At 29.9% G+C, this 18,275-nt stretch overlaps 1 protein-coding gene across 1 annotated transcript; it reads left to right on the top strand.

Annotated features, from left to right (window-relative positions):
* Positions 1-2,555: 2,555 nt before the first annotated feature.
* Positions 2,556-16,668, top strand: LOC110815563 (GABA transporter 1). Its single transcript, XM_088213327.1, has 7 exons — positions 2,556-2,705; positions 3,275-3,505; positions 9,385-9,482; positions 9,569-9,755; positions 9,854-9,984; positions 15,480-15,713; positions 15,820-16,668. Exons 1-7 carry the CDS (start codon positions 2,600-2,602, stop codon positions 16,198-16,200), a joined length of 1,368 nt encoding a protein of 455 aa, XP_088069453.1. The 5' UTR covers positions 2,556-2,599; the 3' UTR covers positions 16,201-16,668.
* Positions 16,669-18,275: the final 1,607 nt, after the last annotated feature.

Genomic DNA, 18,275 nt, shown 5'->3' on the forward strand with positions numbered 1-18,275 from the left:
AAGTCCAATAAGACTTAGCCTATTTGGTTAATTTCTCAATACTGTTAATTTATTTTTATTTTAATTTTTAAAAAAATTTGTATAACACTTCCTATTTAAATATATATTTTTTATTTTCCTTTATCTTAAACTAGCCCAATTGTACTTCATAGCCTATAAAAAAAGTCTTGACCCTATCAGTATTTAAACTTCCCTTGTAACCAATGGACTCGGCCCACCAAGGCTTTGATTTTTTTAAATTTCATGGATATAATTTTATTTTCCTTTAGATTTGGCCCATCAGGGGGTTTTGGTTCTCTTTAAAATCTTTCTCACGGGGTCAACACAACTGAACTTAGATCTTTATTAATATTGTTTTAATAGATGATTTTTTTTTTGTTTCAGCTTTTGATAGCTTTGGCCCACTAAGGATTTGGGTCCCCATCTTAACCCTTTTCTTGTGGGCCCAGCCCACCAAAACATTTTATTTTATATATATATATATATATATATATTTCTTTTTATTTTTTTGAAAACTATCTAGCTAACTAGAAACTTGAACCTCTTTCCTAGCCTATTTCTATTAGGCTCGGGCTTGGGCTTAAGCCACCAAAGACTTGGGCATGGACTTCATAGCTATCTGATCCGACCCACTAATCCAACACGGACTTCTTCCTCCTTCCTTCCTCCCGAACTCCTATGATATAACAACCATAAAGTGCATTTATACTGCCACAAACATTGAAACCATCACCGATTTCGCGTATTTTACACATTAAAATCGAATAATATTTCATCATATCCCAATATTAAGCTACAAATCACAACCATAAAATCAAATCATTACATTATTTTAAATCTAAGGATTTAGAGTATAAACTACTCTTACCCCTCTTTGAATCTCAGGGGAACCAGGTAAGCTTGCAGGGTGAATCTCTTTTCTCCAGTTGTAATCTCTTTTTCTTAATTTATTAAAATTTCTTAACCTCTTACTCTCTTTTAATGAATAATATCTTCATTTTATTTATTTTTAAATACTAATACAAGCAAGTTTTTGGTCATTACAAATATGTCATCATAGCATGTCCTCTCACCAAACTTTTTAAAAAAGGGACAAGTTGGATGGAGGAATGAAGCAAAAAATACTTTCCAAGAACTAAAAAAAGCTATGATGACTACACCAACACTTGCAATGTTGAATTTCAATGAACCATTGATCATTCAGTTGGATGCTTCATGAGATGGTATATGTGCATTCTTGACTCAATAAGGGAAGCTTATTACATTTATGAGTCAAGCTCTCAGCATCACCAAATGATCATGATCAAGGGACACAATATATATGGAGCCTTCACCAAGTTTTGCAACTCATTCAACTTGAGTTCTCGGATAATCTAATTTTGACAGTATCATTTTTTTGTTATTATAATTAATAATTATTAAAATTTAATTCTCTCTGATAGAAATTTTAGAAAGAAAAATGAGAATATATTAATATTTGTTTGTGAATGTAAATTTATTTGTTATCATGACCACAAAGGGAGAAGAAGCTATATGAATTTGAATTTGTGGTGATATTTGGATGATTTTAGCATATAACATTTCATCACTTTCCACTCACTAAGACAAATTAGCTTGATTTCACTGCATATATGCATTATTGCCTAGAACGCTTGTATATACATCTGTATATGTATACATATAGATAGATATGTGTTTTTTTTTTAAAAAAATTAATTTAAAAGGTGTTGTTTAAGCAACCAACTAAAGGGAAGATTAAAGTTCTCAAAACTTTAAATATTTTTTTCTAGTTAAACATAATATATATTATTAAATTTATGTTAAACAGTGATTAAAAAGTAAATTTCAATTATAAACTAGAATTTGAATAACTGTTAAAAACTTTTGATGTTAGTGACGGAATAAGTATTCCCAATAAATTTTATTGGTTAAATTAAATTTTTGTTTTAAATTAATAATTAAAATATGATTCTCTACAAATATATTATGCAGAAATGATATTTATTTACGGAATATGGACTCACATCTCTATAAATTTTGTATAATTGGTTATTTATTTTTTGAAAACCTTAAAGTTGTAGAAAAATAATAAATTTTATTATTTATTATTATTCTTAGTTCGACAACTTGATATATGTAACAAATTGATATTAAATGGTGTTTTTGTCATCAAATGTTTACTGCTTTGATTTTGTCTGTGGATAATGATTTTCCCCTTTGTTCTATAATTCAATAGTGAAGATTACTTGGAGTGAAATTCTAGAATTCTAATTTTCTTCTTTTCAATTTCAACTATTCATATTTCAAGTATAAATGAAAATCACATTAAATTTAATCTAATTGTGTTTCTTTTCTGTGTTGGAGGAATCATTTTAAACTTCTATCTTATAACTAAATTCACCGTACGTAGAGATATATTGGGTCCTCCTCGAAGTTCATGCACTCTCTCTAATTATTACAAAGTGGCATTGAACTGGCAAAGGTACAAGTGTCAAACACTCAAAACCTAAGCCCCTCACTGGACTTCTTAGATATGGATATATATATATATATATGTATCTATAAACAGAGAGAGAGAGAGAGAGAGAGAGAGAGAGAGATGGGTACAGTGAGTCCAAGCTCAACAAAGGTGAATGAAGGAGATGCAAAGACTGAAGAACACAAAGAGCTTGATGCCGGTGCTCTTTTTGTTCTTAAATCAAAAGGTATGTCTTCTTCTTTTTTTCTTTTCTTAAAATAATTTTTGAAGGATGTAATCATATAGATGAAAATTTATACTACTTTTATATATCTATTTGATAATTTTTCTAATACCTTATCATTTAACATATCATAAGAATTAATTTTCATGAGGTTTGATTAGAACTTAGCAATGATTAACCCCAACAAGAGAATAATTTGCTGTATTTATGGTAACATTTTTTTGGTTTTGATGTTTAATATATAATGTTTGATTTAATAAAATTTAAAATTAATTTATTAAAATATTATTATAATTATTATGATTAAATTAAACTTTATTATAATAAATTAATTGAAGTTGAACTCGTAATATTTTATTATTATTGAAAAATAAATAATATTAATTAATGAAAATAAATCACATGTAAAATTATGCTTTTTTTAAAAAAAAAAGAGGGAATTTTCTTTTCCTCATCTTCTTCTCCTTTTTTTTTCTCTACGGAAAATAAAAGAGAAATTCATTTTTAATAATATATATAGATTTATGTTTATATGATATATGTGCATATGTGTGTGTATGTGGACGACATAGGATCGTGGATGCACTGTGGATTCCACTTGACGACGTCAATTGTTGCTCCTCCACTGTTAAGTCTGCCGTTTGCTTTAACATTTTTGGGATGGACAGCGGGAGTTTTATGCCTTATCGTTGGAGCTGCCGTTACTTTTTATTCTTACAACGTCTTGTCTCTGGTTCTTGAACACCATGCTCAATTGGGTCATCGTCATCTTCGATTTAGAGACATAGCAACCCACATTTTAGGTAAGTCATATTCTTGATCTTATTATACATATATATATTTTTTACAATAAATAAGTTTTATTTGTAAAATTTTATTTAAAATATATTGTAATCAATATTAATTATTTTATTAAAAATTAGATACTACTTATGTTAAATAATTGTTTGAAACAAATTTAGAAATTTGAAGATTATGTTATGACAGAAAATATCTTTAAAATTAAATTGTAATATTTACTAAAATTTAAAGAATAAAATTGGGTATTTGTAATTTAATATACAAAACAATCAATATAATTTTATTAAAGTAACAAGCAATGAAATTAAATTATAAGTTGTCTCCTATATTATTATGGAATTCTTTGGCTAAAAGTTTCTAATAATGGTTCTACATATGCTCAATTATCGCATTAAGTTGTATAAAATACACTCATTTTTACTCCTAATGTTTCTCACTAATTAAATTAAAATGTTAAAAGTTTACCTAGTGATCCAAGATTCGATACAAATTTTCAGAGTTTAATATATATACATATATAATCACACATATCTATATCAACAAGATCTTCTATAAATGATCATAAAAAAAGGCATTATGTAAATATAAAAATATTTATACGTCCATTTTTTTAATCTCTTATTTTTAGTTTACAACTATAAATTTTATATTATTACAACCACGTGTTTCCTAATAAATAACTAAAACTATAAAGATAAAAAGGTTTTTATCTTACAATTTATAAATTGGGTATATAAATTTTAATAAATTGTTTTTTAATTTTTAATTTTTTTTGTCATATTGCAATTAAGTTTTATTCTTTTTACAATTTTATTGTTAATTTTTTTTTTTATGATTATAAGAATTTTAAAAGCACAACATCTTGTTGTTTTATCTTAAAAAAGAAAAAAATCTGCAAAAACTATTTTTTTAATTTTAATTTAGATATAATATTATATTTTAAAATTTTTTTATGTTACTAAAATAATATTAATGAATTTTGCTATTTCTATTAGAAAATTTATTAAAACATGCATGTTAAAACAATTCTATAAATTCATAATTAAAATCAAAACACAAGCTAATCAATTGGTCTTCGAACTAAGTTTATTAAACACCAAATGTTTATAAATGTGGACTTTTCCTTTAACTAGTAATAGAACTTTAATGCTAAGAGTATCTAAATAATATGAACCACAGAGATTTTGATTCAAGAATGTGGTCAACATAGGATGTAATATTCGTAATGAAAACACCTAAAAATTCTTAGTTTAAATTAGTATGGTAAAATTACAATGAAAAGCTCAAAAAGTACTATGATGCAAAGAACTTGAATCAATATACAACACTTTGAAAGATATGCATTCATAAATTAGACAGAAGTGAGACTTGATGAAGCATCTTTACATAGTTGTAACAAAATAATGATAACAAACTCTATTGAAGTAGTTGAGTTTAAAGAGTTTGAGGATGTGTTTGAAAATGTAATATATCACTAAATACGTGTTTGTGCTGTCAATTTGAAGAAAATAATAATAAATAAACTTAATTATGCGAGGACATTTTGCCCATAGTTATGCAATGAGAAATGATAGAGATTAAGATGAGTGAGTGATTTGATACAATCATAAAAGTAGGAGATATACAACATGTGCTAAAAATAAAGAGAGAAGAGTTATCTCTTAACATACGCACTAACCACAAGCATTGAAATACACAACATTAACAAGAGTTAAAAATACTTTTCAATCAATACCTGAAACTTTATAAAGTGAGAGTAAAAGTTATATTTTTATAAGAGGATAAAACTAGATATGTTTATTGTAATGATCGATGAAGATAACATAGTATAAAATGAGTAATTTTTGATAAAACTTAAGGGAGTAGGCTTTTGAACAACAAAATTTACTTGTGTAGAGACATCAAAACTTTACTTGTATGTTTGATTACAACAGCAATAATTACAACTATAAAAAGAAATAGGCAAAGAAGATAAAGATTGGAAAATGGGAACAATATTACTAGTTTGGCAAGAGTATTGGATTGCAAGGTGGTGATCTACTGATTAAATATTTGGGGACACCATCAGGTGCTAATTACAAAGATGTGAGAACATGGGGCCCAATGGTGGCAAAAGTTGAGTGGAGATTGGCAAAATGGAAAAGAAAGCTACTTTCTAAAGGCAGAATAGAACCTACTATTCTATTACATATCCCTATTAACAGTTCTAGAGCGTCACTAAGAAGATTGAATCCATCCAGCACAGATTTTTTACGGGGAGACTTAGAGGAGATAAAGAGATACCAATTGGTAGCTTGGGAAAGGATTCAACTATCATTGACATATGGGGGATTGGGTATAAGATCAGTGTTGGAGATGAACTTAGTGCTTCAAGGAAATGAATATGGAGATTCATGAAGGAAAGAGAAATCTTATGGAGAAGGGTCATTGAAGCAAAATTTGCCATGATGGATGGGAAGGTACTATGGAGTTATGTCTAGACCACATGGGAAGGGGCTGTAAAAAAAGATTTATATGGGAAAGATAAATTTTGATAGTGTATCAGTTGTAGGATTGGGGACAAGGAAAAAATTAGAGTTTGGAAGATGTGTGGATTGAAGAGGGAACCTTGAAGGACAAATTTCCTCAAATTTTGCTATAGCTAAAGATAAGGATACTTCGGTTAAAAAGAATTACATAGATAAAGCAGAGGGAAAGCAATGGAATGTGGAGGTTATGAGAAATTTAAATGAATGGAAAGTTAATGATTATGAATCACTTTTGAGTTCTTTATGCTACGTATCTCTCAATGAGAATTACGATCAACTGATTTAGTCTCTTAATGCTGCAGAAAAATTCATAGTTGGCTTTTTTTTTTAATAAACAGTTAATAAATGATAAGACAATGAGAACAATTTCCCATTTTGGCAGGTGCAAAGGTGAATGAATCTCCTATGAGTGTTTTTTTTTTTTTTTTCTCGAGAAGCAAGTTCTGGATGCATTTTGAGTGTAGACAAGTTGATGAGAAGAGGAAAGATAATGGTAAATAAGTGCTGTTTATGTCATAGTATGGAAGAGACTTATGATCATATCCTACTTCGACATCCATTTGCTTATAATTTATGGGTAATGGGTTATATGGGATTTCAGGGTACAACTGGGTTATAGTGGAAGTATAAGAGGTGAATTATGGGCCTGGAGGGGTATGATTAGGAAGAGAAAACATTTGGGGCTTATAGCATTGGCAACTTTTTGGATCTTATGAAAAGAAAGAACTAGGAGAACTTTCGATGGGATGGAAAGTAATCATGATAAAATTAGAGTGACATGGTTCCAAACCCAAGATTTTTGTATAAAAGATCAACCTTTGTACTCCATAGAGGATTTTGGGGATTTGATACATATTATGATTGAAATATATATATTTATGTATATAAGTTTGCACCTTTTTAGTACTTATACTGTTGCGATCACGCTTATTTTATCGGGTGTGTTCGGAGCATACTGACATTTTACACTAAATTAAATAAAATATTATACTTTCATTAAAAACATTACATCTTTTGATATATATACATTAGATATATACAAAATAGGGTTCTAAAATTTTTTATTTTCTTACATTACAAAAATACAAAAATATATACTGGAATTTGAATTCTTCTAGAGTTTATCTTTCAAAACTTCATCGCTATAATTGTTTGCTCTACAACAGTATCTTTGATATCTGAAAGATAATAGGAGATGAGATACATTATTTCAGTAAGTAGATGCTATGATAACACAACATAATGCATGTAATATATATACCTTTCACACACATCGAAAACATATATCTTATATAGTTTCATAAACAGATAAACAGATTAAAAAGAGATAACTAAATCAGAAAACACATTCACTTAGCTATATTGTACAATAAACTAAGCTACATTACTGTTATGAAGGGCCGATCACATTTTCCTACTACTTGAATGTGTACACTTAACATTTAATACATTCCCATGCACCCGAAAATTTTTCTCCCTCACACAGGGGATTTTTCTCTTGTTTCCCAATATAATTGTTTCCTTGTATTTTGAAATACTTTTTTATTTTTTATAATGTCACTTTAGTCATAAGAATTGTTCCCGAGCTTAAGAAACTCGACTTTCTTGTTTGAAGGAAAAACTCTTTTTAAGGATTTTCAGTCACACTAATCTAGTTGTTTTTACTTCATTTGACTCAAAACTTAGTGCTTGACCCTATATTATGAGTCTAAACGCATGCAATAAATAATTACATATACCACATACACAAAACTAGCTCGAGGGTAGTTTGGGCTATTCATATGCATAATGATATGTTACTTTTTTATTAAAAGAAGATATTTGTGAGAAGAAAGACAAGTCATCACTTGAATATGATAGGATGATCAAGCTTTCTTGACTATATTTAAGTATAAGTATGTAGTTAAAGTGGGAAAAGATCCAAAATATTCTTCAATTTTCCAACCTTAGCTCGTTGTGGAAATGAATATAAAAAACTTATCATCAATGAAGATTGTTATATAAATCTTCGTTTAATATCTACTTGTTGAGCGAACCAATCTTTGGATGCAACAATCTCCCCAATTAAATAGTCTGACTTGGATGGATACTTGAGCATTTTAGTAACTCAATGAAGTCTTATTTTTATTTGTCACAATACTTACAGTGATCCAATTTTGTGTGATGCAATTCTTACGACGTTCACACATATTTTGTTAGGTCAACTTTAGCTTTATGATCAAAATATGTAGCATAATAAAACTACTAATAATTATCATTTTATGCTTAGCATAAAGGATCTTGTTTTAAAACCTTTTACTATTAAGAGATGGATAAATAAAAACTTGCAAAAGCACCTGTATTCAATAGAAAAGATAAAGACAAGGAGCCTGTCAAAGTTGAGAAATAAAAGAAACTGTCATGTCTTCCTAAGAATACAAATGTTGAGCTTATTTAAGATCTATCATTGCCTAAAGAAAGTTCCATCAAAATTCATGTAATGAGGAATCTAAACCAATAACTGGGTATAATGATGTTCAACTCAAGGATGAAGTTAAACTTCAAATTGGTTAATATGTTGATTTTATCATACCATCACGATTTCATACTCTTTTAGATGGTTACATAGTTCCATAATGTTTGTTGTTGAAGAAAATAATCATGTATAAAGTTTATTAAATTTTCATTAAAAAAAAAGCACAAGAATAAATGTTTTACATTGTTTATCACTTCAAAACTTGTGAACTGAGTTTTTTCCAACTAGGGAAGAATGATGTAGAATGAATTATCTTTTAAATTACTTAAATAGATAAGAAATGATAATTCTTTTAAATATAAAATTATTATACTATTTAGGAGTCTATTATTATAGTTTTGGTAATTTTAAGATCTTATTTTTTTAGTATTTATTTATTTTTTTGTTTGCTTTTGTATTTTTTATTTGTATTGGAATTAGTACTCTCTAATCTTTTTAATATTAATATCCCTATTTTATTAGTAGTAACATTCCTAAATTAGTTTGGGTATTTTTTGATATAGTTGGAAAAGACTTTTCTAATACTCTATAAATACGAATATAACCTCTTGAGAGGAGCATTCAATTATTCAATAAAATATTTTAAAATTTGTGTGTTAAAAATCAAAATAATATTTAAAACAACTTAGATATAAATTTCTAACGGGACAAATTAACTCTATTTCTCCTACACCAACATATATGGATATAATAGCTATAAATATATCCGTTAGTTATTATATTATACATTTATTATATATATAATACACACACAGAGACTAATAATTTATAAAAATTAATTCCTGTTCAGTTACTTTTAATAAACCCAAATTAATGTTGTGACTTAAAAATGTTACAGGGCGGAGATGGGGTCGGTATTATGTTGGGCCAATTCAGTTCATGGTCTGCTACGGTGCTGTTATTGCTTCCACCCTCTTAGGAGGACAATGCATGAAGGTTAGACCTATATATATATATAAGAATATATATATGTATATGTTGTTTTGAGCTGAAAAGCAAACACGGTTGGTTGTCTTTGACAGGCCATTTACTTATTATCACAGCCCCAAGGAGACATGAAGCTTTATGAATTTGTTGTGGTATTTGGATGTTTTATGTTGATTCTAGCCCAGATCCCATCTTTCCACTCCTTGAGACACATCAACTTCATTTCACTGCTTCTATGCCTTGCTTACAGCACCTGCTCAACTGCTGCCTCCATTTTTATAGGTATAATATATATATATATATTAACCAACCACTATAAATTCTTTAATAAAATTTTAATATAGAATTGAATATGAATTTGTTGAGTTGTATTTTGTCAGGAAATTCTTCCAATGCCCCGCCAAAGGATTATACCATAAATGGCAATACTGAAGGTCGTGTTTTTGGGATATTCAACGCCATTGCTATCATTGCCACAACATTTGGAAATGGAATCATTCCAGAAATTCAGGTTTGAGTTTGTTCAATTAACATTTCTAATGAGTTTTATGTTTCATAACATGTTTTACTGTGGCAGGTATTAGATCATTAAAAAAATAAAAATCATATCTTTTTAGACTACTCTTTGAGGTAGGATTTACTTATTGCTAGATGATGATACACACAATAATCATTGAAAATGTTTCTCCAAATCAAATACTTTCTTCACCTAATTGATTTATATGAACAACCCTAGAGGCAGTCTCTCCCCAACCCACTAATCTTTCCTACCATCCCAACCTTAATTAGTCTAGTAGAGTTTAGGACATACATCTCTAAGCAATGAAGAATCTATAATATAATACAAGCAAATTCGAAGTGAATTTGTGCCCTTCAAGTATCTCAACACCCTCTTAGCAGCACCTCAATGCAATTTGCTAGGTTTTGCATAAATCGTGACAAAATACTAGTAGCTGGTGAAATATCTTACCAAAATATTTGTCAGATAAAGCAAACTTCCAATGACAGTACAATAGACATTACCATCTACTTTTTCTTCTTCATTATTCAAACTGACTTGTTTGTTTCTAATCATGGTGAGTGTTTGTTGGCTTGAACTCCTGCATTTTACACCTTTCAAGAAGATTATTAATATATTTTTCTTGTGAAACGAAAATCCCTTCATCACATTGCTTCACTTCTAACCCGAGAAAGTAATTCATCATTCCCAAGTCAGTCAAAGCAAATTATTTTATCAAGTTTTTAACAAATTTTGTCGTGTATACTCTAAGCAATGAAGAATTTATAGTAAAAGCAAATTTCAAAAATTTGTGCCATATCTCAGCACCCTCTTAGTAGCACCACAATGCAAGTTGTTGGGTTTTGCATAAATCGTGACAAAATGCTAGTACCTAGTGAAATATCTAACCGAATATTTCGATAAAGCAAACTTCCAAGGAATTACAATAGACATGGCCATCTACCTTTTCCTCTTCATTATTTAAGCTGACTTGCTTATTTGTAATCATGGGTGATACGTAACTTAGGACCAACCAATATGATAAAAAAATCCACACATATAATTTAGCACAAAAACTTAATATCTAAACAAACCTTCCTTACTTAATCCACAATTAGTCTATAATTAAAAACCAGGTAATGGAAAAAAAATAAGAATTAATAAAATACCGTGAACTTGGATATCTGGTAGATAAATGATGTGCTCTGCTTGACTTTCTAATATGAGGTTCTTCAACAATTTGAGGTGAAGGGGGCTGCTCCCCCTGCTCAACATCATCATTCACATCTATTGGTGCTGATACATAATAATTTTAATCTCGTTCATTACTGACATTTCCGATTGTAGGAGGAATCAATGCAGGAAAATGAATCTCTTCATTTGTAGTCTTCTCAGATATCTCAAAATCTAGTAGAATCTTGTGTTCATTAAAGATTACATCTCTCGACCTGAAAACTTTCTTTTTCACTTAATTTTATAACGTGTATTCAAACTCTGTATCTCCATATCCCAAAAGAATACATGAAATAGTATTGTCATTTTGTTTCTATCTTTGCTCCTTAGGCACATGCACAAATGTCTTGTACCCGAATACCTTCAAGTGAGAGTAGTTAACATCATTCTTAGACCATACTCTATCAGGAATATCAAAATTTAAAGCAGCTGATGGAAAGAGATTCATTATGTAGCAGGCAGTGTAAAGTGTTTCACCCTCAAATGACTTTGGTATATTAGCCATTTTTAGCAAGTACCTGACATTCTCTAGGATGGTTATATTTATTCTTTTAGTAACAACATTATGTTGAGGAGTACTTGAAACAGTTTTTTCATGTCTGATTCTGTGCTGTAAATAGTAATTTTTCAATTTTTTTAAAGTATATTTGCCACAATTGTCACTGTGAAGACACTTTAAAAGTATTCGTTTTTCTTTTTTCTACCATAACATGGAACTACTGAAACATTGTATAACATGATCTTTTTTTTTTCAAAACTAACACTCAAACTTTTTGTGAAGTATCATAAATAAATGTAACAAAGTATCGTATAATGATTCTACATCAATAGGACCACATACATCAGAATATACTAACTCAAGTACATTCATTTTTCTTTTGGAAGAATTTCAAAAAGAAATTTTATATTGCTTACCATATAAACAATCATCACAAGAATTTGAATACATATATTTGGCAAAAGAAATGAGAGACTTCTTTGCCAGAATCTACAATCTTTTCTCACTCATATGAGCCAACTTCCTATGCCATAAGTCTAACAAAACATTTTCTGCTGCATTCAGAGTATCTCTAATTGTCTTCACTTGAGTTTTGTACAATGTGTGACATAATTTACCTATTGCAATCACAATTGAACCTTTGATGAGTTTTTATTTTTTACCACCAAATAAGTTGTAATAACCATCAAAATCCAGAGTATGTGTAGAAATCAGATTTAGGCATAAATTAGACATATGTCGCACATTTTTCAAAGTTCTGCACACATATATCACCAATGCCAACAATATCTGCATAACTGGTATTACCTATCTTTACTCTATCAAAGTTCCCTGCTTTATACATAGTAAAAGCATCCCTCATGAGTATAGCATGGTAGGATGCTGCTGAATCAACAACTCACTCAGTATCAAGATCAATAATATGATCATGCTCCTCAATAAAAGTAAGTACAACCAGTTCTTTATCATTAGTTATAGCTGTTATGGTATTCTAATAATCTCTTTTTTTTTATTATTCTGTTCCCTTTTTCAAATTCTGCAGTTTCGTTTCATATGTCATTCCTTACTACAACGATAACAACTGAATTTGTTTTTAATGCATTCTTTAAGATCTCTGCTTTTACTTCTACCATTGCTCTTTATGATAAGGGCATGTGAGATATCAATGGCCATATTCTTTCTTCTGATCTTCTCATTATAGAGACTATTCTTTACCATAGATGAAGATAAAACACCATCTGGAACAGAGTTATTAAGAGATACCATTAAGGTTTTCCAACTATCTGGCAACGAACTCAAAAGTAATAATACCCGCATTTCATCATTTATAGTTAATTTCATAATATTCAACTGATTTATTAAATCTTAGAACTAACTTAAGTGCTTTACTATTGACTATCCATCTCGCAGTTTCAGATTTACCCATTTTCTGATAACAAAAATTTTATTTTGAGTATTTTTTCTCTCGTAGATATTCTCCAATTTTTTCCACAAGTCTTGTGTATTGACTTCTTTACTTATATAGTAATGGATATTGATATCCACCCACTGTCGAATAGTTCTAATAGCTTTTCTGTGCAGTTTCTTCCAATTATCTTCTAATTTTCCAACTGGTTTTACAGTTTTTAATTTAATAGGATCATACAGATCTCTGCAACAAACAAGATCTTTTATATTCGTCTTCCAAATTGAATAATTTGAAGTTATTAGTTTAATTATAGTATCTGCGTAGTCGTCCATTCTAATTTACATAATTAATTACGGACCATAGAATAGTTAAGTTCTGATACCACTTGTTGGGTCTCGAACAGGAATATAATTAATTGTATAAATTAAAATAATTTCAAATTAATTCGTATGAACTAATAATAATAATTATATACTAAATTGATGCACAACTGAATAAAAATAATAAATAAATAATAATCATAAAATTAAATAAACAAAAACTTTTACGTAAAAAAATTTTTTAAAATAAAAGAATTACGGATCAAACTCTGAATCAAATTTAATGTTTACGAAAATAAATACAAGATAATCTATCAAAAATTAAATCAAACAATTTTTCTTTGCATAGAACTTAGAGAAAAATAAACAAAAATCAAATTTAAAGTTTTTTGAAAAATGACGAAATTGTTGATGTTCAGCAATAATGTCACTGGGGAGAGAGAATGACGATCCTTTCTTCTTTCTTTTCTTTTGGCCGTCACTCTAACACTCTTACCATATATATATATATGTGTGTATATATACCCCTTCCTCTCTCTTTTCTCTTCCTTTTCGCTTCTTGTTCTTCTCTCTCTCTTTCTTCCCGCACAACCACTCTTTCTCTGAATTTTTTTTTTCTCTTTCGCTTGATCTGTTTTTCCATCTCTACTCTTCTAGTTTAAATTAACTTCTCCACTCAGAAAAGATTTCTAGAAACGTGAAATTTTATCTCTTCTTTATTTCTGCATTTTTTTTTTAATGGGTTGGATCTTAACATTATGATGTTACCAATGCATCTAATCTCAATTTTTGTAATAATGGTGCCACTTTTTCAGCTTGGTACCATTTCACACCATGTGGTACTTGATTTTTCAAGTCTTGCATCTTAATACAAGGGAAGTGACAAATCAATGTTGGAAACAAGCAAGATTTGAAAATTCACCATATAGGTTCTTCCTCTCTACCTTCTGCTACTAGGCCGTTTTGTTTACTTCATGTTCTTGAAGTTCCTAGGAACCTGTTACTAGTTAAGAAATTTGCAACTGATATCAAGTGGCCTTTTTGGAATTTCGGCATAATTATTTCTTCTTATGTGATAAAACTACACAGAATGTAATTTTCCATAGACCAACTGAGGAAGGATAGCACAAGTTTGTGTTCACATCTAGTAAACCGCAAGCTTTCATGGTAGAGAAGCTAGCTTTGTCTGACTGGTATGCACAGTTGGGGCACCTTGACTTCCACACAATTCAACATCTCATTTAGAAATTTGAAATTTCGTGCAACCAAATAAACAATACACCGTGGCAACCTGCTCTTTTTGTCAACTCAGTTATCTTGGTCTCCTCTTCATTTATAGGTCATTGTTCATCAAAATCACTGGAGCTTCTTTATGTTGATTTATAGGGTCGAGCTCCTGTGGGATATAGTGAGTGTCGCAAGTATTTCGTAATTTTTATTGATAATTTTTTCTATTATTTTTACTGTCTTTAAAATAAAAGAGCAAGTACAAAGCCATTGCAAATGGTACTATCAGATGCCTTTTGGTTGCACAAGTCTTAAGAGAGCTTTAGATTCAACTTCCTACTCCTCCTGATTTTCTTTTTGAGAAATCCCGTTTTCCATGCGTGGACCGAACATGTTGAAGTGGATTTATCACTTCGTTTGTGAACGAGGTTTAATAAAAAAGCTATAGGTAAAGATCATATCTGATGTTGATCATATCACTGATTCACCAAAACCCTTGGTCATCCTCTCTTCCTTCTGTTCTGTGACAAGCTGCAGTTATATTGTCAGCTTGAGGGGTGTATTTATTTATTTCAAATTCAAATAGTTTTTATGGAATCTCATCTAATTTACTCTATAAGTAGTGAAAAAGAAAAACATAAGGTGTAGGTTTTGTAGGAACCATTCAGACCCAAACCACATCAAATTATATTCTGATTTTGTATGTTAACATTATGAAAAATGAATAACAAGTTAACGAACACAACTTTAGTACATTTTATATAGTAGTGATTTGGTCAATGTAATTGAGTTCATCAATATCATTAATCTTTATGTTTAGGCGACAATTGCGGCTCCACTGAAGGGGAAGATGTTCAAGGGACTGTGTGTTTGTTATGCAGTGGCTACTGTAACATTCTTCAGTGTAGCCATCTCTAGTTATTGGGCATTTGGAAACCACGCCCAGGGCCTTGTTCTCACTAACTTTTTAAACGATGGAAAACCTTTGGTGCCAAAGTGGTTCATTTTCATCATCAGTATTTTCACCATTCTCCAACTCTCAGCCGTTGGTGTGGTATACCTTTCTCTTTATGTTACAATATTAATATTTTATATTGAAGTTTCATTTTTTTGTTGAATAATTGATCAACAAATGTAATTATGCCCTTGAATGTACACAGGTTTATTTGCAGCCAACAAATGAAGTGATGGAGAGAGTTTTTGCAGATCCACAGAGCAAAGAATTTTCTGCTCGCAACATTATCCCTCGAATCATCTTTCGATCACTATCTATTGTGATAGCAACAGCCATAGCAGCAATGCTTCCATTCTTTGGAGACATAAATGCAGTAAATGGAGCATTTGGTTTCATTCCCCTTGATTTTATTTTACCTGTAGTTTTCTTCAACTTAACCTTTAAGCCATCCAAAAGGACTTTCATTTATTGGTTCAACGTCACCATTGCCTTGGTTTTCTCTACATTAGGAGTTATAGCAGCTGTTGCAGCAGTTAGACAAGTCATTCTTGATGCCAAAACCTATAAGCTATTCGCTAATCTATGAACTTAAAAAGTTATATCGGGGTTACATATCGGCAGATTAAATATTTTGGGAGTTTTCAGAAGATTTTACTGAAGCTATAAGTTGAATCTTAATAGAGGTATGTGCTACAATATATTTTCAAAAAAAAGTTCAAAATTTAAAGCAACCAGAAAGCCTTCAAACTGATAAACACAAACTGAGCAGAGCTATCTAAAGCAGAGTAGGAGTCATAATCCTATCATACCAAAGTGTGATGTTAGCAGTCCTACGACGTGTTCTATGGAAGGTTTAGTGCGTTATATAAAGTAGAGTAGGAGTCATAATCCTATCATACCAAAGTGTAATATTTAGCAGTTCTACGACATGTTCTATGGAGGGTTTAGCGTGTTATATGATATGTATGGGGAGTATTATTGTAATAATTTTATTTAAATTATTGTAATAATTTTATTTAAATTATTGTAATAATTATTTCATTATATTCAGCTATATTACTTGTAAATAACTATAGTGATAAGTGTCTCTCTCAAACCATGCAAATAAAATAAGATCTTAATTAGATTATAATAATGCTATTCTTTTTATTTTGGACAAATTTATTAAATTTCTTAGTCATAAAATCAAAGTAAGTTGTATACCATTATATCATAATAGATTAGTGATAGTATGTCATTTACAAGAACGTATTTGATCTCATTAAACATTGATATTATAACGACTTCGGAAATCTAAAAAGAAATATATAATAATTTAAGTGCGGAAGCGAAATAAAAGATTAAGGTTTATATTCTTTACACAATAATTAAAAGTACTAAATAACATTACGAAATTAATTCTCTGAAAGAAACACGAGAAATAAGAAAAATAATAAAAAATAGAAAATATTTAGCATCTATTCGCAATCTTCTTGCGAATCGGGCTCTGAAACTAGGTCTTCTTAATCTGAAATGGTTAAATAAATGATGAGTTACATTATTCCAATAAAGATATCACATTATATCGCCGGCACAGAAGTAAAGGTTGGTATAAAATCCAAACAACTAATTGAGCACTAAATTTAGCAAATTCATTTATCAATCATAAAATCATTTACCGTTCACTTACCATAGTGGAATTTATGAAAACAACCTATAGAGATAATAATATCATACAGATCATAACTTCATGAACAATTAGCAATATAGAACATATCACAAATTCATATCCATTAACAATAAACTAAATCATAATCGTTTCTTTTTTCACCAGTCTACTAGTATCCATGGAGGTTCATAAGGATGTTCCCACTACACGTGAACCATTTCCATTAATAATCTCAATTACAGGGTCGTCCTCATACCCCGTCCGGTATGAGTATCAACATTAAATCTTAATACCCCGTCCGATATAAGGATGAAGCAGGTCGTCCCCATACCCCATCCTGTATGAATACCAAATTACCAAGTCTCCATACCCCATCTTGTATAAGATAACGTTCACGGTAGGCTGTCATTCCATTTGTTTATTTGATCACATTCCTTTCCTATTTTCCTTTAGTCTCCATTATCAAATTAAACATAATCACATAAATAAATAAACATGCATCCGGTAATGCAATCATGTCTCAAATCCCAAATAAAACAGTAGTCAGGTAAGGCAGCAATACATACATTTAAACCATAAAATAGATAAATCAGATATTATCATACTTTTAGACTGTAAAATAAATCAATAGAGAACAATATCCGGTTCGGACTCCATTAGCAATCCGTAATTAATTATGCACATCTATTTAATTTGTACAAAATACTGTATTATTATTTATTTAAACTTCAATTCTATGATAGGGAATAAGGTGAGAGATCCTTACTTGATTTAACACCGAAGAGTTAAACGGTTTACTACGCATACGGACGGTCCTTGGGTTCCCTGAATTTTTTCTCCGTAAACTGAAACACGCTTATAATACCTATAAATGTTCCAAATAAACCCAAAATCAGTCCTAGGGCCCATTTGGCCAATTTTGAAAATCCAGCATGGTAGCTCCGCCGCACTCCGATAGCAGTTTGCCTCAGGTCGGTTGTTTTCAGCCGAATTTGATTACATTGATTCCTGCC

This window comes from Carica papaya, chromosome 2, assembly GCF_054855325.1.
Source record: "Carica papaya isolate Zhongbai chromosome 2, ASM5485532v1, whole genome shotgun sequence".
NCBI lineage: Eukaryota > Viridiplantae > Streptophyta > Magnoliopsida > Brassicales > Caricaceae > Carica > Carica papaya.